Here is a 21,603-nt window from a genome sequence, read left to right on the forward strand (position 1 = left end):
AATATAATATAGGTATATAACAAAAATGGTTGCATCATGTTCTGCATGTAATTGCTTTCAAAGATATATTGAAGGGGTTACTTTTCATGGGTAAGTAGCCCCAAGTTATTCTTAACTATTATCTAACCTTATACTTTGAAATTAGTTTATTACTTTAATATAACTATTAAATACTTTTTTTTGTTGATAGTTTTCCAAAAGATGTGAAATTACCCTTAGAAAACAATCTAAACTTTGTGGTAAGGTAATTTCACTAGTGACTGTTATGAAGAAAGCCCTTGGAGTTCACAAAATAAACTAAAAAGTGATGAAATCCCCTCCGTATTTGATTTTCCAACACATTTAAGAAAAGTTAGTAATCCTAGAAAACCATAAAAAAAACAGACAAAATATTATTTCAGATAATATCACCAACGATTCTATAGTAAGTTTATCTTACAATAACATAACTACAAATTTGTTAATAGCATGCATTGATTTAAAATGTTTGAGTTTACTTTTTGTAACGTATAATACCGATATATTTTTAGGTCCCTTTGGAAAAAAACTTCGCGTAACTAGGACTTTTATTTTGAATTTGCATATAAGTGCGTATAAGTGCGTGTAATAACAAAACTTCCAATACTTCAATAAAAATTCTAAACTTTAAACGCCCGAAAATAAGATATTTTTGCATCAAATATAATTAAACATAGCTAAACATTTTCACGGAGAGCTTTCGATTCAGTTAAGCTTCGATTAAATTCTATTTGTTTTAAAATTTATTAAAAATATAAAAATATCAATTAAAATTCAAAACTTCCCAGAAAACACAGTAACGTTCAGAAAACATTTTTAAAACGTGTATTGGAAACGTTTATTTTCAGAGCTTTTCCCATCCAAACGAAACGGTAATGGGACGGTTTTAAGTAAACATTCAAAGAACGGTTTTAGGACGTTTATTGGAAACGTTTATTTTAGGAGCTTTTTCCGTCCAAATGACACTAACAGTTTGACACTAACTTCAAACGTAACCTAATTTCAATGTGTAAAAGCATTAATTTCAAACGTAACATTAGTTACCTAAAGGTTTAAGCTTATTTACTTTCGTAATTTAAACATCGGTTTTAATTACATAAACTTATAAATATAATTTAAGAAAGCATAAGTTTATCATTATAATGATAATAGCATTATAAAGGCACTTCATTCAAAACAACACAACAATAACTTAAAATAGATACTAAATGTTAAAGTTTGCAACAACTACAATTACAAAAAAAGCTTCTCTATTATTTATCTTCCGCCCACGGAGCTCTCTTTAAATGGTATCCTATTAGTCAATCGACATTTTCTTTTGGTAGTCTTTCTGTCACCAGAGCACCTACAAAGTAACAAAACCCAAAGAAAGTTCATATTTAGGTTATTGTCTATTTGATGTTATCATAAAACTTTTTAATCATATTAGAAAAAATTATGATGTGTGCATTATAACATTAAAAACCAACTGGTAATTAACCACTCAAGAACTCCAGCAAAGGTGTGGCATTGCATGACATTATTAGATAAATAACTACGACACTTGTATTAAAATATGTAAAAATAATAATAGATACAATTCACTGTAACTAAATATACTCCAAACATAATCTTACAATTCCAAACATGATCTTATAATTACATAATCTTTTATGCTTTTCTAAAAATTGAAGATTACCAAGTAGAGCCTTGTACAAGTAAGTACATTTTCCATTTTTTCCCACCTTACTAAATTTAGCTTGTAGCTTTTTTGACATTGTCTCATATAAAGCCTTATTTATAATTGATGATGGCATGTTGCCACCAATCTGTTTCAGTCGGCTGACCTAAAAAAATTTAATAACCCAGATTAAAAAAATTAAAATAAGAAATGTTTAATAACAAACTAATAAACAGTATTTGTTAATAAAAAAAAAATTCTTTTTTAAAAAATATTATTTTTTAATATTAGTGCAGTGTAATACAACTTTATGGATTGTGAGAACAAATATGTTCATATAACTTTATAACAATTTCACAGGTGATTAATCTCAAAATTGATTGATTAAAAAATCTAAAAGTTTAGTAAATAATAAGATTTACCTATAAAAGAAAATCATCATTTTTTTTAAGAATCTCCTCCTTTTCCACAAAATCTTTGAGGGTGGATGATTTCTCAATGTGAAATGCTGACACATCTGTTGACCCAATCTTTTAACAGCTTTTTCAAGTTGTATTATCAGACTTTTAACACTACTTAACTCCATAAAAAGAGCATACTGTAAACCTATTTAAAAAAGAATGTATATATAACAGGTTTAGATTTGGAAGGGCATCCAGTTGTAAAAAACTTGCACCAAACTTTTCCTTTATATTATTTTAGTTAAAAAATGATAAGAATTTAACCCATATAAGTTTGGAACTATGGATGAAAGACTTCAGCAACAAAAAACTATAAATATATATTCATATTTACATCTTTCATCAAGAGCCTTGAAGGTTCCAGTTGGGTTACTATACATAAACTTGCCACCAATGCGATTCATTTCCAAAGGTCTTTGCTTTCGGTTAGTTGAATTAAAACATTCAGTTTCTGAAATAATAAAACTGCTTTTTAACATATTTATCATTAGTAGTATAAATAAAATCATCACAAAAATATTTACATAAAAAAAAGTTTTTTATTTTGATCCTGAAAGCATTTAGGTAATTTACTCTTCTTTTTACCTGCGAGCTCAACTTTGGAAGAGTTAATTTTTACTACAGAGTTTTCTTTAGATCTCTCCACAATGTCAGAGGGAGTCTTGAGTAAACCTGATTTTTGAAGACCTTGTTTATCTTGTTGGCTGTTTGAATAATACTTTTTTTTTTGAAGACGGCTCTATAACCATATGAATATCTGGACTTGGCCCTCAATAATCTGATTTAAAACTTTCATTCTCTGAAATAATTTAGTATTTATATTTTTAATATCTTATATAACTTATGAACTTTAGAAACAAAATACATTATATTATAAAAAGTGAAAATAAAATTATAAGAACCAAAATATGATTGTTTTTAATATTTAAACAATTCAAAATACTCAAAGATTTTCAATAAATGATGATTGATGATTTCAATAAATGATGATTCAAACATCAAACACAGAATGGTTATAACAATAACATTATTAAAACCCAATAGGTTCCAGTTTAATTTTTTATACCACCAAATTTGACAAAACACTGAACCTTTCTGAACTTAAAAACCAATTTATAGTTATAATAAATGATCATAATAAACAACAACAAGTAACAATAAAAAATAAAAATAAAACACAATAGAAAAAAAGACTATAAAATTAACAGAAAATTACCAGGTTTTTCAATTTCATGACTAGAAGTCTCGGTATCTATATTTATGCAAATATCACAAATATCTTTTTTCAAGATTAACCTTTTTCAATTGAAAGTTTAACCAATTAATATCTGGAGCCACCCAGTTGCTAATACAATAATTAAATTGTTTTTTTGACTTAGGTGGCCAATAAATAATATTCTCTTTGTCATCAACCCTGTGTAATGGAACTGTTACTTTTTTTAAAACATTATCTTCAGAGATGGTGACAACTGAATAAAGTCTTTTAACAGGACTAAAAGAAAAATTCACAAATAACATTTAACAAAATATCAGCTACGCTCACATGAGCAGTTAAGTAAAAATTTAATATTTACTTAACTTGCGTTACACAATATTATTAACAAAGCTTCTTTAATGAGATTTTAAATTTATGAAATTTATTGAAATGAAATTAAAATTACAAAAAATTTTTTATTGAAATTAAATTAAAATGTACAAAAAATTTTTGTCAAGTCAAAAAAAATGACACTATTAAAATGAAAATAAATTTTTGAAAGTTTTTGATACTGTACTATTGAACATGTATTATAAAGCAATTGCAGAATAACAAATCCATATTTTACATTTTTACCAGTTTTTTAATGTAAGTATTTATAATTACATTAGTCATCAAAATATTTAAAACATGATTATTTAAAAAATTATATCATTTTATTGTCAACTATTTTATACATAAGATCTAATATAAAGTAATACCTTGTGTTTGGTCTATATCTTTTTCTAGTTTTTATAAAGGAATGATCACTTGAAGAATCACTCATTTTTAATTATATTGTAATATATCTATAAATCACAACACACAAAGATATATATATATATATATATATATATATATATATATATATATATATATATATATATATATATATATATATATATATATATATATATATATATATATATATAAACCATCATACGCAAAAAAATTCAAAAAGCTTGATATACAGATAAACAACTGCAAGGAAAATCAGGAAATGGAGTTGGAAAAGCATTTCAGTGTCACATTTTAGGTGATAAACTAAATTAGCAATAATACTTAAACGAAACCGACATGAGATTTGAACGTGTATATTATTATATTTTAGAAAGCCTGAGTCAGTTGTAATTAGTCTAAACTGATTCTACTTTTAGATTTAAATATGTATAAAAAAAAAACGTCCAAACAAGGAGGTTTAATACACAGGAGACGGCATAACGTGACTTTTTTGAAGCCAGTTTTGAAATTTGGCCGCCATCTTGGTTAACCCAAAAGAATTTCGCGGAACTGAGGATTTTATTTAAAACTTTGTTAAACCAAATCAAAACATTGCAATGATTGCAATCAAATGATTGAATAATAAGAATTGGTCAGTTTATGCTTGATAACTTATGCTATCATGTAAAGAATTATTTGCTAACTGATAGTCTTCTTCAGTTCGTTTCAATAACATTCGGAATACTGAAAAAGACATTCAGATAGCTGTATTTCAACATGCTACCAACAGAGACTGTATTTCAGATACACGAAAGATTCTTGTGAAAAGAAAACCATATGTTTGTGAGCTGAAACAAGTTTGTATTTACATGTATATAAGATAATAAGCTATAACTTAAGTGTATGTATATAAATGCATATATATACATGACACTATCATAACATATATATATATATATATATATATATATATATATATATATATATATATATATATATATATATATATATATATATATATATATATATATATATATATATATATATATATATATATATATATATATATATATATATATAATTAAGTTATAACTTTTTATTAAGCTTTATATGATTTATACTGAATAATAATAAAATGATAAATATTGATAAATATTGATAAACAAACTTAAATTGACATGCCATCTTGTTCTGCCTATGGGTATACTTCAAGAGATTGTACTGGTGGCATTACATTTTAATGTTTGTAAATGGTTGATACAGAGAGAAAGTTTTCCAAAGTTTTCTGCAAAGTATAAAATGAAAGTTTATAAATTCATATTTTGATATTGGTGAGGTTATAAACACAGCAATAAAGATATCAAACAAATGACAAATTTTTACTACTGATCTAAAATAATGACAAAGTTATAAATAAAAAATCATATGTAGTATATTTATTGCAAAAAAAAACTCACATATAATATATTTATTTCAATAAAAAACTATTAAGTGATTTTTCTGAAATCCCCCTTCCAGAATTGACAGTGTTTTTAAATGCATGTCTTTTACTACCCTAAGTTATTCAAAAGGAAATAGCTTACAAATTTAAAAATTAACACAAAATTTTTTTTGTGTTAAACTTCAAATTTGTAAGCTATATCCTGGTTTGTGTTAAAATTCAAATTCGTAAGCTATTTCCTGGTTTGCAAATACTTTTCAGCATACCAGGTACTGGTATGCTGTAAAGTACTTGCAAACCAAGCACTGGTATCTTGTTCTGCCTATGGGTGTACTTCAGGAGATTGTGCTGGTGGCATTACTTTTCATAGGTACAGTAATTTTTTCTTGGAAAAATAAGAGGTTTATTGGGTTGTAATAAATACCCTTCAGCAAAACATTTTTTTGGAACATATAAAAAATTGCTGGTGTATAATGATATTCAAGATATTCTTCATGGAAACTGTTTGCCATTGCAAATTGTACCTATTTTGACTGCTCTAGTAAATACCAAAACATTGAAAACATTGTTGTTACTTCTGTTAGTGTTTTGAATAACTCTACTAGCAGAAATAGGATTATTGAACTACTAGAAAACTCTGTTACTGATCATGATTATTTTTTAGTTCCTGATGCTAGTTGTTTGTCTACATGTTCACAAAGTATTGTGGGTTGTATTGCAGGATTTGCTGTATTTAGGGGAAATTCTGGGGAATTCGTTACACTGTGAAACATGTATTTCAGCGCTAAATACAAGTAGCAAACAAGAACAATATGCATTAACTTAAAAACAAAAGGTGCATTATTAATATTTCCCTCAAAAAATGATCATGACATTTGCATTTTGTGTGAAAAGTTGTTCAGAATCAATGTAGAACACAACAGCAATGATTCATTATACTTGTCAAATGTAAGGTGCCATGCAATTTTGCAGTCAGTATATCAATTCACAAACGCTTGTTTTTATTTCCACAAGAAACGTTCATACTGTGTAAAACATGGTGTCTGCTAATTTTGTGTTGACATACAGCTATCTGAATGTCTGTTTCAGTATTCCATATATTTTGGAATAAGCTGAACCAGATAATCAGTTAGCAAACAATTCATTGTAACATAATTTAACCTCGAAAGTATAACTGGCGAATTATTTATTGACTTGTTGCAATTCTTTGATTTCTTTTCATCTGTGTTTTCTCCATAGTTCTGCGCAAAATATAAAAATGTTTTGGGTCAACCAAGATGGCGGCAGATTTTCAAAACTGGCTTCAGCGCGTTTTATATAAACGAATATACCGTGCCGTCTCCTGTGTATTAAACCTCCTTGCGTCCAAAGGTCGTTTTTTTGACGTCTTTTATTGACCAAACTTTTTTGTTACAAATTTATTCGTTTAGGGCGCTTTTTGAACGTTTACGAAACGTTCTTATATTCCTCAGATGATAAAACCTAAAAAAATCCAAATAACGTTTAAAAAACGCTGTGTTTACTGGGCTAGAACGATCAAAAATGAATTACTTTAGTGTCAAACATAACTTAACGAACTAAATATTTTCACTAACATCTTCGATTCGGTTATACTTCAATCAAGGTTTCTTTACTGAAAATGTAGAAGGTTGCTAAAAGAAAGCTATTAAGTAGAACTTTAACAGAAAAATACAAAATACTAATAAAACTCAACAAAGAAGAACCGTCTGTATATATATCAAAGAGATATGGCATTCCAAAGCAAACATGTGTCTGGCTGGTCAAAAGAAAAAAACAAAATACATTAAGTTGTCGAAAAAAATAAAACTTCTGCGAAAAGAATGCGGATGCGTGTCTCCCTAAATGAGAATTTGGATAGAGCATGTTTTATGTGGCTTTAAACACCCGACACCAAAACATTCCTGTGTCTGGAACCAATAAGTCGAACGTTTTCAAAAAGTCCGACAAAAAGACGAGAGCTTTACTTAATAACGGACATTCTCTAAATAGGACAAAAAATATATACCCCAATTGGGTCCGAGTTAACGGGATTCTACTGTAATATTTAATAAAAAATAATAAGATTTAATACTAAAATAACCATTTAATGTTAAATTTTCTATTCTAAAAACTTTGTTTCGTTTCTGTTTCGTGTTTTTTTTTTTGCCTAAACGTGACGTCACACGCTAAAAGATGTTCGTTTCAAAATAGTTTACGCGCAGCATGTCAGTTATTGAACAAAAGTTATTGAAACCTGTGAAGAAAATGAAATAAAGCTTGTTTGTCTACACCTAACAATACACATATAACTCAACCTCTAGATATAGCTCTCTTTAAACCTTTGAAAACAGCTTGGCTTAAAATTATCACAGAGTATAAAGATTCACTGCTGGCCGCATGAAGATATCTCTTGACAAACAACATTTCCCAGAACTTTTAAATAAGTTATTGTCTTCTGTAGAGTCAAATCAGGCTAGTAACATACAATCAGTTTTAGAAAGTGCAGTGTCTATCCAGTGAATGTCAATGGCTTCTAACAAAATTTCGAGCAAGAGAATCTTATGATAAAGAAGTTCTAGAAGACAACTTTAAGGTTTTCTTATAAGACAAATTTAAATCTTTAGAATCTGTAGGAACTAATACACAAAAAAAGAAACTGTTTGTTCCTGTAGGTAAAAGTATAAGCATTGTGTTATAGTGTTAGTCATAGAAAAGAGTAAAAACTTTGAGCAGTGAGCTCTTTTGTTTTCTGTATATCGTTTTTTACGGTATGAAATCTAAAAATACAATGAAGTCTGATTTTGCAGATGCTGTTTGAAGATATAGAAAAACTTTATGAGGGTTGTGATATTGTGATAGAAGAAAATTGCAAAGAGGAAAAAATAAGCAAAACTACGAAACTTTACAAAGTGTTAGAATTAGGCTTTCAATGGGGCATTTGAACTGGTAAAAAACCTCTGGTTAACTTTGCAATTTTTAAACAGTCTTGAAATAGGGAGTTTTGTCACGTGACATTTTATCGCAGAAAAAAATATACCGAACGTTTTTGAAAAACTTCGTCCAAAATACGCAACAAATGATTTTATGTAGGTGTCGAAGAATGAAAACCCACTCATGAAAATAAATAGTATATATGTATATATATATGTTATTTTTTTTAGAAAAGGTTGCACTACAATAATTTTTTAGGGGACGTCGTTTTGCTTTAGAATTGATAAAGTTATTTAACTTTAAATGTTTCAGTTTTGTTTATATACAAGTAAATTAAGCTAATTCTTTCGTCCCCACATAAAAATAGATTCTGCAACTATTTATTTATTATGTCAATCAGTTTTTTTTTTTGTTTTTGGTAGTCTAATAGGGTAGATTTTTTGTTTTCTAAGTGGAAATTTTATAAATTTCCCCCGTCTTTAGATATTTTATTGTTAACGCAACTTTTTACGCAAGAAAAAAAAAAGATAAAGTTTTTTTTTTCGGTGCCAAAAGTTTAACGAGAGACTTTAAGGAAATATTTCATAAAATGTATATGAATTGAAAATATTAAAACACGAATATCTTTGGAACTAAATAAGCTACAGAAGTGGTTGAAACCATTTTGAAAATAAAATATATTAAGGAATCCAATGCATTTTAAATAAAAAAGATTAACATTGGCTATAAAAATTGCCTAAGCTCTCTACTTGAAAAACCTTTTCTTAATTTGTAAAAATAAATTTAACAATTAAAATAAAATTTGGATATCATAAATAAATAAAAAAAACTTCATTTTTTTTTAACTTCCCCGTTTTTTAAAATCATGCACGTAGGGTTTTAATTTTCAGCGTTTAACCAATTTAAATTTAAAAATGCAACAAGATTCAAATTAAATTTAAAAAAGCCTTTCAAATGATAACTCAATTTTTTCTCTCCCAATTTTAGTTTCATAAAATAATCTTTTAGAAATCTGCTTCAGCTTTAACAACTGAAATGAGTCTTAATATTTGTGTTTTAACTTTCGGATTTTTGGTTCTGGCTTCAAAACTTCTTGCAATTTACTTGAGTATAAAAGTGAAGCGGAGACTAAGCAATATACAGCGTTTAATTCTTATGGGAATTAATTTCACGCAAGCTCAAATTATCGTTTTGGGTAATATGAGATATATTCCCGGAATATTCCCAGGAAAACAAAGTGAAGTTACTGCACTCGATATTTATGTTTCAATTGTACCCTTTAATTTACTACAATTAGCAATATTTATTTTCGTCGCTAATCGCTTTTGCGAAATATACCTAAATCTACGATACAATCAAGTATGGACGTATAAAAGGCTGAAAATCGCTGTGGGGTTATTTGCTTTTGTTCACGTTGCGGTATTTTTAGTTGTTGTATTTTATCCAAATTCTTATCAGTCCATAGAAAAAATACTTGGCGCATACATCTTCCCACCAACTGATTTATTTTTACTTGTTCTTTTAATTATCGCGAATGGATACATAGGCTGTCATCTGTATCGTCATTATCAAGTCAGAAGGAGAACGCTGCCAATTCAGCATAACATCTTTCTTTCCGAAAATCAAACAGTGTCTATAGATAAGAATTTAACTCTCGCATTTAGAAGTTTTCTCATACCTTGTCTTGTTACTACCAACTTCACTGTCTTCTTTCTAATCCCAGATTTAACATACAGCTGGTTTCTCATCAATAAGCAAGAAGAAAAACTGAACAATATACTTTTATTTTTAATTTATTACATAGGATTTGGGTTTGATTTTCTTATATACATTTTTCTTACTCCACCAAATAAGAAAGGAACTTATTTTTATTTTTAACAAGAAGAAAAAGCAGCGACAACTACCATAGTAAAATCAATTTATAATTTATAAAATACTTCAAAATCATACTTTAACAGCAACAGTAAATGGGGCTAACAAAGATACAGAATATACAGAATTTACAGAATAACAGAATTATAAAAGCCATCCATTTCATGCATCATTAAATTTTGTTGGTCAAGAAAAATTGTCACCTACGGAACAGAGCTACGATTGGTTTGATTTGTTATTTGATCAGGAAAAGGAAAATATTCCAATATTTTTAACTGTACGTTTGTACTCTCACCAATCACCTTGCTAAATGATAAAAGGAGAACATAATTTTAAAAAGATTTCACCTGGGAGACTTTCTTAATATGCTTTTTTTATCGAAATTAGTTTTCTTATTTTTCTGATAACAGTTTTTTTAGTTTTTAAATAAAGAAAAACATTTTTCAAAGTATTTAATTGGATTTGAAAAAGAGCTTGAAAATAAAGCAAACTAAGGAAAACAAAGAAAATTTTTTTTAGTAAAAGTACAGATGGTCATCTCCTACTCGACGACCAAAGCATCGAAAATCAGGTTCGCTAATGCAAGTTATGGAACAGAGCTTCATCGACGTTAAGATCAAGAATATGCTGAAAAACACCTGTGAAAAACTTTAAAAGATTTTTTCGTAAATTTTAATGCTTTTACTACTTGTTTTTTATTGCAATGGTTTTCAAGGAGGACGGAGGGGAGGTTATTTTTCCCAATAACACGGTCGTTTGGTAGCGCTATGTTATTATACGCATGCGCAAATTTTACGAAAAAAAATCAACGCTTTCAAAATGGCTACGGCCCTTAGCAACGAAAATAATTTTTCTCTGGAAACCAAGTGATTGCATATTCTCCAATATAAATAAGTTTTTTTCTTGCTGTTTTAATTTAAATTAGTTTAACAATCACCCGGTTGTGTACTAAAACACTTAAAACAAGAGAAGCAACATCAAAACGTTCGTTAACATTTGTTGTTTTGAAAGATGGCTGGTTAACTATATGTGATTTGTTTACATTTTTTGGACACTACATTCTAGGTTTTTAATCGTGGAAATCTAACCATATTTCTTGAAAAAGTTTGAGGAAACCTTCTTCTATTTATTTCTTATACCTGTTCTTAGAATTCAATTTTTTTAATGGACAAAAAAAGCATTTTTCTGCATTACCTTATTGACCATTACAGCTACATTTTGTTTGCCTTTACTAGAGACAAATAATAGAAAAAAGGAAATATACATTGTTAAGAAATCGTCGATTGAGAATTATAGGGTTCTAACTGACATTTTGGAAGAAAATGAGTTGTAAACATAATCATGATGGTGTAGACAATATCTATCATCTGTTGAAACCCTTTATAAAAATCTTCAGATTTGAACAAGCTTTTGATAAAAGTTCCAATTGCAACGCAGGGTTTGTAGCAATCGTTCAGAATTATAAAGTTCCTCAGAAATTGTTTGTGCTAGAAGGTTCTATTGGCATAAACAACCATTTTATTTCAAGTTTTAAATAAAAGATGGCTGCTCGCAAAAATAAGAAATTATCTTTGCAAGATGTTTTAAATGCAATTAATGAAGACTTTAATCAGAATTTTTCATCCAATATCAATGATGATTCAAATGATGAAAATTGCAATAGTGAAGAGTCAAATGAGTAAAGTTTTTATAAATTTAATTTCATTACAACGTTTACTTATAAACAAAAAGAGATCGAATTTAGACCACAAATGCTTAAATTTGAATAATCTTATAATTTTTTACCGAATAAAGTACAAATTTATTTTTTTTTGTACTGTTTTTAAGTTTTATTTTTTTTCTATAGTCATTAATTGTATGTCATTCTGTTATATAGTAGAGGTATTTCGTTCAACACTGATATTTGTTCTCTAGAATCTTCTTTGTCTCCACAGCATCCAGATAATCAAACGGAAAAAGCAAGGTAAGTTAAAATAAAAAGAATCATTAAGAGTACACCTTTCCCATAACAATTTTATCTGATGTATTACTATATTGGTATTTTTATATTGTGTTTTTTGTGTTTTTGTCATTTATGTGTAATTTATAACTTAATACTCAAGATTATTGTCAAAATTATGTTTTCTTGATTGCAAAGGTTACTTTTTATAATCTCAATGTTTAGTTAATTTTCAAAACTTTGTCTTTTCTACATTATAATATCTTTTATAGATTTGGTAAAGATGGTCTTCTTGTAACAAGTAGTAAAAAAACAAATAAAAAGAGATCTAGACAACCAGAAAAATGGAAAATGAATAAACGTAAGAAATTATGCCAGTCTGGAGAGTCTTATGTTAGCAGTACTAAAAAGATAATTTCATCAAAAAAGATTTTAAAAACATGTAAAGAAAACTGCAAGTATAAACAGTCATACTACAATATGGACAAAGATAGGCAAAACTTTTTCATTTTTAGTTCTACAAGACGTAATATAACAGCTCGTCAGACTAAAGAAGGTTTTTCAAAAAGACATTATTCCTTTCAATATTTTTTTGTTGTAGCAAATGAAGAAATCAGAGTTTGCAAAACTTTTTGGATACAAACACTATGTATTAGTCAAAAAATTATTTACAATGTGCATGAAAAGAAGGATCCGTTGACTGGTACGCCAAAAGTAGATATGAAGGGTAAGCATACTAAAAGAGTGGTTACAGATGAAATAAAAAATAAAGTAATTCACTTCATAAGTTCATTTCCAACAGTTGATAGTCACTATTGCAGGTCTTCAAGCACCTGACAGTACTTACCCTCAAATTTGAATTTAAAAAAGATGTATCAGCTGTACATCGAAACGAATAGTGAGAAAGAAGCAAAAAAAGTTAAAGAGTCTTACTTTAGATTTATATTTAATACTCAGTTTAATTTAAGTTTCCATAAACCAAAAAAGGACAGGTGTGATGCTTGTGAAGCCTGTAAAGTAGCAAAAGAAAATAATAAACTTGATAACACTATGGAAGAGGTACAGCAAGTTCATTTGCAGGAAAAAATAGTAATGCGTGAAGAAAAAACATATGACCATAACAATGAGGTGGTTGATTTAGTAGTAATTAGTTTTGATCTTCAAAATGTTGTTCAGTGTCCGAAAGCTGAAATAAGTAGCTTTTTCTACAAAAGAAAACTAAATGTTTACAATCTGACAGCACATGTTAAATCTTACAAAACTATTAAGAAGTACTGTGTTGTTTGGCCAGAAGTAACTTCAGGAAGAACAGGTAATGATCTTGCAATTTATCAAAATTTTTGATGATGTTGCAAAAACATTTCCTGAAGCTAAACATTACATTACTTGGAGTGATAGTTGTGTTCCTCAAAACCGCAACTCAATTATGACAACTGCCATGATTTATTTTCTGACTCAGCACCGACTAGTTGAAGATATTACAATGAAGTACAGTGTACCAGGGCATTCTGCAGTTCAGGATGTTGATAACATGCACAGTCAAATTGAAAAAACACTGCAGTCTTCTGAATTTTACTCACCAATTTCATTAATAAGGCTTTTACTTACAGTAAACAGGAAAAAACCATTCACAATTATTCAAATGCAGTCAGAGGATTTTAAAGATTTCCAAAATGTTGCAAACAAATTTTTATTTAAAAAAGTGCCATTTTCAAATATAACATCACTCCAAATTAAATGTGCACCTCTTGTTGGGTATAAAGTTTCTTATTCAAATAAAATGTTTCATACAACAAATGTAAAGCCACCTGAGAAATATATTAGAAAAAAAGATAAAGAAGTTAAAAAAAATATTATGTTTACTTTGCCTAAACCAGGTATTCTTTTCAAGTTTAATCAAAGTGCCATTACAGAAAAAAAAAAGAATGATCTGAAAGACATGCTAAAATTTATGCCTTTACAAGATAAGGAATATTATGAAAATATTATAAAAATTTGTTAAAGTATTTACAAGATAAGGAATATTATGAAAATGTTATAAAAATTTGTTAAAATATTTAACAATTATAAAAATATATAAATATTAAAAATATTTAACAATCTATTTAACAATAGATACTTAAACTTTATTTTTTCAGATGTTCTTATTTTTTCTTATTATTAACAAAATATTCAATGTTTTAGTTTTTTAATGTTGTCTCTTGCTTTATTTTTTTTCTTAAATATGGCCTATATCCCACAAATATTTCTTGTAGAACCTTTTGATTCTAACAAAAAATACGTTACTATTGTAGAAAAAGTTCTAACTGAAATCGAAAGTATTGCTTAGTTTACAAAATATTTCGTCTAATTCCTTTTTAACTTAGTTATAGCATTAAAAAAAGTATACAATCATTTTGGACAAAAATTTGTCCGAAATACTATTAACGTTTCCATGGGAAGAGGATACAAAAGTTTAAAGTCGATTTTCTCTAAACTAAAAAAACATCACATAGAACCCTATAATTCTCAATCGACGAAATGTAAAATGCTGTTGCCAAAAGTGTTTTTAGCTATCAAAATTTTCTTTTTTTCTTTCTTTTTCATGATTCTAGAATTAACACCCTACTTTTAGGATTAATTTTCTGATGGTAAAATTTTTGGATGCTTTTTAATCGCTTAGTTGGGCAAGGGATAGATTGATAAATACGCTTTAAATTTTTGAACTCAAGATATATTGATTCTTCACCTTTTTCGCCATACAATCCAAAGCCAGCGCCCCATTTTTTAAAAAATGGAATAGCGTGATCTTCCAGCATGTGTAACTTTCGAGGTATTAAAGCCTTAGGCCAAGTTGTGCGATAAAAATGCATCAGTTCAACAATATTTTTTTCAAAAGAAAATGTGATAGCAACATCAATCATGTTGTACTTTTAATCCCAGCTTTACAAGTTAAATCATCATAAATCATCAAATATATCTTGCTAGGCATTGTTGTAGTTTCAGTATACTCTTCAACCTCAATAACAATAAAGACAATAAATTTTTAAAGAGCTTTGAAAAACTCATTATAAACAGAAAGAAAAAGAAAAAAATCAAATAAAACTTATTAAGTTCATTTAATATTTCTGTTGTCATTGTATTTTTTGAGTAGAATATGGTATAGCATGCAGAAAATTAATGAAAGTGTAGTTTATGTTTTGTAATGACTTTGACTGCTATCTTGTACAGACTTTTCCCAGAGAATCCTTCATCATAAACAAGCTTTGAAATAGAATTACATAACTTTAGCATAGAATTTTCTAAAAAAGAAAAATGTCTCTTTAAAAGATATATTGCATGATTTTATATTACTTGTTATTATTGCTATTAACAATAATGTTTCAGATTTGGAATAAACTAATTTATAAAAGAAATGGAACTTGAAGCATTTTATACACATGATTTCCAATGAAACTTTTTCCATGGTATGCTTGTCGCTCAACTTTCAGTTTTTGCAATATAGCTTCAATATGTTGTGTGCATGGTTCCTCACCTTTCTTCAGCGTAGATTCAAGCTCCAGAGTATTACATTGTTTTGTCTATAGAAGTATTATAATTGCTTTTAAATTAAGATTAGTTAAACACGAGGAAACATTGGTCAGGAATAATCCAGATATAACATGTAAAATGGTTAAGGTGGTACTAGCATATAAAATATCAAAATTTTTATAGACTAGTACCACCTTAACCATTTTTTTACTTTATAAATTTGAATAATATAATTATTGAAGATTTCAAAAATGTATGTTGTTTTTATGTTTCTTAGTAAAAAAATGGCCTAAATTGTCAGTCATAAGAAAATGTTTTTGTAATGATAACTCACATGTGTCTTGAATTTTTCAGAGAGATTTTATTTTGTTTTCTTGCTTTCAGAGTTTTTTAACTTTGAACAAGGATATCTTTTTTAACTACTTGGAGATTATACCTAAAATATTCGCACACTGGTTATCAGGTTACTTTCGAGGGGTTTGACCAAAATAAGGATTTTACAGTTTGCTGTTCTTGAGATAATGATATTGACAGCACAGATTTTACAACAAAAATTAAAACCATTATTGAAAAAGCCACCATTTTGCATCTATAAATGCTTTGATGATGATTCTGATCAAATCCCTTTATCAACATGTTAACCTTTTTGCAAAAGTTTAGACTCAAACTATGACTAGTTAAGAAGAAATTATTATCTAAAAATGCAGTTAAAAATGCATATTAATTGTTTACTCTGCATGTTTATGGGCACATTAACAGTTTTTTATTTATTTACACTGAAAGTTTTTTCATTGTACATGTATTTAATCAAATATTACACTGAAAATCATAGGATTAACAGTTTTAGTTTTTATAGTTCAGTACCACTTTAAAGCAGAACAATATTTCTATAAAAAACAGAACTTAACATTATCACATTTTAAGAAAATGCTTACCATTTCCTTTTTACTTTTCTTTAGGAAATCAAGTTGAGGGAAGTAAGTTGACTTAACATTTTCCAGATTATCAGGATTATTCAATTAGCCATTTCCATTGCAACATTCACCAGCTGTATTTGTTCATCAAGATTAAAAATAGAACTTTGAAGGTCTGACAGTTGTTTTTGCTTTAATATAAATTTATGGTATTTTTCAGAACAGATGCTGCTATTACTTTTCAATACTTCTTCTAATACAATTAAAATATCCAATTTCATGGGCTTCTTCTACAAACATGTTGAAATATTACAACTAAACTACAATAATAATACTACAAACATGTATAAATATTAGCAACTATTTAGAGAATACTAATTTATAAACAGCGCTAGGTCCATGAGTCGTGGCACTTGTACATAGTTTAGAACCAGTCAAAACCAGTGCAATATTGTCATCACTTGTAAGCCATCAATATAAAGTAAAAAAATTGAATGCTCAGTAAAACTTGCTTGGTAATGTTGTATATAGATTAAAGTTCAGTATTTAAAAAAAAATCTGGAAATTCTACGATCAGATTTTATTTTATTTTGACTTTAAAATTCTCAGTTTTTACCTTTATCGACAGCTGCTTTCTCAGTTCTTAATATTCGCGCGCAATTAAATTTCAAAGTTTTTTTAAAACATGTGTATACTTTGCTTATGATAGGAACTATCCCAATTTACATTTTTTAAAGAAGATTTCTATTTGTAAAATTATTTGAGAAAACGTTAGGATTGCCACTATTGATAAATCATCAATTTTTTTCATGTTTACATCGCTTTCGATTTCTATTTCTAGAGCATGCGCATAATAACAGCGCTGTTTCGCTTTACGTAAACGACCGTGAAAAAGAATGTTATATGAAACAAAGTTTAAAAAAAGTTCTATAAAACTTTTTTTTAAATTTTAAAAGTCTTTCTAGTTTTTAAACAAAAACTAATTTGCTGCTGTTATTTTTTTTTTCAGTAGAAAAACATCTGCGGAGATTTTGTTTTTGAAAAACCAAGTTGTTTAACATACTAACCCCCTTTTTTCACGATCTTTTTAAAAATCCCCCCCCCCCCCCTACCTAATTCGCCCAGGGAAAGCAAAACTTTTTGGATTAGCAACTTGGAAAAAATTTATTTTGTGACGTCTGATTTATTTAATGTCGTCAAATTAGTCTTAACCTTTATTGACGGATAAAAATAAATTTTCTTTTCTCAGTTTGAAATATTTCTTTTGCCGGTTTAAAACATTTTGGCTTGAAATAGTAAAAATTAGAATAAAAGCAACTTATTGGATCAGCAATCGTTCCTAAAATTATCTACATCAAATGTTATACCATTAGACTGGTTTATCCAATATGTTACTGTGCGTTTATAGTAAGTTTTCTGTTCCTGGTTCATTCTTACATTTACTAATAACAACACAAAATACAACAGAAAAAAATGATTTCAACATTTTTTTGCGATTGAAGATAGAAATATCTTTTAAACAGAACAGTTCAATTGGAACATAAACTAGTAATACCAACTGAATTTTAACTTTTAAACAAGTTTTTGGATAAGCTGCAGTTGACTTAAATGAAGTTTTATGGGAATTCTTTGTAAATGTTTTCGAGCAAGGTTGCTTTCTAAACAAACTAAAAAACTATAAACCAGTTGAGATTAAGGAAGTATTTTCAAAGGAGTTATTACTGCAGTTATGTTTTATTTACTATCATATTTATCAAAATAGGTATTCATCTATATTTCTTTGCTTTGTTTTTTGTTGTTTTTTTTTTTATAGCTTTTCATCAACTTTTATCATTATTCATAAGATCTTTTGTTTAAGTTTGTGTTGAGTTATATAGTGATAAGGTTTTGAGTTTTATGTAAATTTGTAATTGAGTTGTTCTGTGAGTAGTAATGCTTTACTAATATATCAAATGGCCATCTTACTACACTGAATACCACTTACTACACTGAAGTCACTGAGCACCTTCATTATAAAATTGCTCAACATTTTTAACCTTCACCATGTTTATTTTCATACTTTATTAACAACTTAATCATTTTTTTTTATTTTCAGAAATCTGTGATGAGCTGAAAAAGTTTTATCTTACGACTTATGGAAAAACAGTTCAATTAGAACATAAACTCATAAGCCCTACTGAAGTTGAACTTTTAAACAAGTTTGTAGAATTAACTGCAGTTGACGCAAATGAAGTTTTAAGAGATACTGTAAATGTTGTTGAGCGAGAGTTCTATTGATGCAAACAAAAGAACTATAAACCAGTTAAGTTTGAGGAAGTATTTTTAAAGGACTTATCACTGGTTTAATTTCTGGTATTGCTGGAATAGGAAAGTCTTGGCTGCTTAAAAAATGCTTACTTAACTGGGCTTACAATTCCTTATGGCAAAATGTGGATATAGTTCTTTATCTTGAATGCAAAAAGTTAAATCAGCTTCAAAACATCAGTATCCTAGATGAGCTGGTTCAAGTTTTCTACAAAAACATTTTTAAAGATTTAAATGTTTGTGAACGTTTTTCTATAATGTTTGTTATTGACGGATTGGATGAGTTTGCTTATTTAGATGAATTATTAAAACATAATCCAGTAGATCCAAGTGAACATCCTATTGTTAATGCGTTAGCAGATGCCTTGGATACAAAAAAACACAAATGTGTTGTTGCCGGAAGAGTTCAAGCTATATTGCAATACAAAAACAAAGTGTCTGAATGCAGAAATAAATTAGTTGTTCAAATAATGGGTTTTAATGACAATGGAATAAATGATTACACAGAAAAAAATTGCAGCAATAAAAAAGTTGTACAAAATGTTCTTGAATCATCTTACATCACTAAAGCCATGGCTCAAGTCCCGTTTTATTTATCTGCAATGTGTACAATTGTTGGTACATCCACTCTAAGTGATTCTTATTCATTCTTCAGTATGACAGAATTGTATTGTTGCATTTTTTAATACGTTTTATATAAACAAAAGCAATCCACCAGTTTAAAAGATGTTACACGATAAGAGTAGCATGCAATTGTTTACCAATATTGAATTATTCAACCAACTTTAGTGGAGTTCTGTCTTTCAGTATACGCACATATATTTTGAGTCCAGAGGAGATTATAATTTATATAAAGTTGCGTAGCTGTTTACCTATGATCTGTGAACTAACAAATGAATTTCACTTTAGATAAAAAATTTTTACTTTGTTTTTGTGAAGTTTCGTGTGAAAAAATATCTTAAAAAACACTTTTTTTCAATTGAAAGATACCTGACTTTATTGGGTATATTCTTTTTAAAGCGAAAACATAAGCATTCAGCAATCTGATCATTTTTTTCATTTATTCATATATGTTCATGTTATTCGTTTGCCAAATCTATTAAACAATAATTGAATCAACAACTTTAGTTAATTAAATAGTATGAGATAATGCTTCTATGCAACACTTTTCTTAGTAGATGTATTATCGGGATTTCAGACTGACTTTTAGCTTAGCAGGTTAGAGGTACCTTCAAGGATATCCTCTAAAGAAACCCCTGAGAGGTGCATCAGAGTTCCCCCCTCCTAGGTATCTTCGGAGGTAGTCTCTAGGGGTAGTCTCTGAGGTAGCGAGTGTGTGAGCGGCAAGCGAGTGGCGAGTGGGCTATCGAGTAATATATTTTTTTATTTGGAGAATTATATTTGTATAGGTAATGACAAAACGACAGTGTGAAATGGAGTAAAGACAAGCACAAATCATTTAGGAATAATTCTGGGATGGTCTGATAAGTTTCAAAGAGTTTAGGGAGGCTCTCAATTAGTTGAGGGAGGATAAGGAGGGTCTGGCAGCCGCAACGCCTGTAACAAAGAGAGAGGCAAGACAAAACCGTACGTCCCGACTGACCGATGATGCTGCGCTTCGACCATCGTAATCCAACAACATATTGGTCTAACAGTTCACTTCGCGGGGTTTTTAAAGCTTTTCTCCGAAAGACATTTGTCATGTTCGCTTTAAGCTCCCTTACTATATAACGTGGGAAAAATTTTTTCCCTAAATTAAATTTATTCTCGAAGTCCGCGGGAGGCTCGGTGCTCTAGGACGATCTTCTCACAGATGTCTATAAGATCGTAGAGAGCCTTCTGAAGTATGATAATTTTTAACATAGTATCTGCAGCTGAGATGACTTCTAGCTGCACGGTAAATATCATCAGATTCCATCCTGGCGGCTTTCCTCATTAAAGAGAAGAGAACTTTTCTTTGCCAGAAAATCACTGGACCAGTATGCGCTTGCGCTGAAGGAGGTTGTGCCTCTTTCTACGCTCAACCTATGTTTATCAGAGCTTAATTTAAACGATCGTATGTACTTGACATTATTTTAGAAATCTATGAAGCTTTTTTATAAGCTAAAGAAAAAATATTAAGAAGAAAAAATAATGGCAACAGCTGTGAAAAATCATCAGAACCGTTTCTTGAAAATTGTGGAGGCTGAGTTTCAGCACCACGATAATCACAAGACAGCATATGATCAATCCCGTGCGCAATTGCAGTCCACCGTAACCACACGCCAAGGGCAGATCAACACAGCACTAGTATCAATAGAACAGCCTGGAAATCATGAAAACCTAGCTACTGCAATCCAGGCATACAGAAACGCTCTGGGTGCCAGTGCTTTTGCAAGCCTATCATCACCGCTCCCTGAGCCTGTGTTCACCTCTATCATGCAAGACGAGATCATCTTGGTCCGCGACTATGCGCTGGTCACATCATCCCTAGGAATTTGTGCACTAGCGGCTTCCAAAATCCGATAATCGACTGACTTGAGGTGGTAAAAAAAACTCGAAAATAGGGTTTGGCGGACCGGTCAAGAGTGCTCGAATCCTTTGGTCTCGTTCCCAGAGA

General features: G+C 28.9%; 2 protein-coding genes and 1 pseudogene across 3 annotated transcripts; 2 read left to right on the plus strand and 1 right to left on the minus strand.

Annotated features, from left to right (window-relative positions):
• Nucleotides 1-1,210: 1,210 nt before the first annotated feature.
• On the minus strand, nt 1,211-4,160 carry LOC149877349 (uncharacterized; annotated as a pseudogene).
• Nucleotides 4,161-10,896: 6,736 nt separating this feature from the next.
• On the plus strand, nt 10,897-13,118 carry LOC149877350 (uncharacterized). 2 transcript variants are annotated; one of them, XM_090073457.1, is made up of 3 exons: nt 10,897-12,015; nt 12,214-12,300; nt 12,549-13,118. In XM_090073457.1, the coding sequence occupies exons 1-3, from the start codon at nt 11,879-11,881 to the stop codon at nt 13,111-13,113; spliced, it is 789 nt and encodes a 262-aa protein (XP_089929583.1). In that variant the 5' UTR covers nt 10,897-11,878; the 3' UTR covers nt 13,114-13,118. The 2 variants fall into 2 exon arrangements, with proteins under 2 accessions (XP_089929583.1, XP_089929584.1); XM_090073458.1 differs by having other exon boundaries at nt 11,900-12,015; nt 12,252-12,300.
• Nucleotides 13,119-14,500: 1,382 nt separating this feature from the next.
• On the plus strand, nt 14,501-19,690 carry LOC149877351 (NACHT, LRR and PYD domains-containing protein 14-like). Its single transcript, XM_090073572.1, has 3 exons — nt 14,501-14,594; nt 18,796-18,967; nt 19,018-19,690. Exons 1-3 carry the CDS (start codon nt 14,501-14,503, stop codon nt 19,688-19,690), a joined length of 939 nt encoding a protein of 312 aa, XP_089929698.1.
• The last annotated feature ends 1,913 nt before the right edge of the window (nt 19,691-21,603 follow it).

The sequence above is a fragment of the Hydra viridissima genome, unplaced genomic scaffold (genome assembly GCF_058129835.1).
Source record: "Hydra viridissima isolate aposymbiotic clone 2 unplaced genomic scaffold, HvirCarnegie_v1 scaffold_16, whole genome shotgun sequence".
Taxonomy (NCBI): Eukaryota; Metazoa; Cnidaria; class Hydrozoa; order Anthoathecata; family Hydridae; genus Hydra; species Hydra viridissima.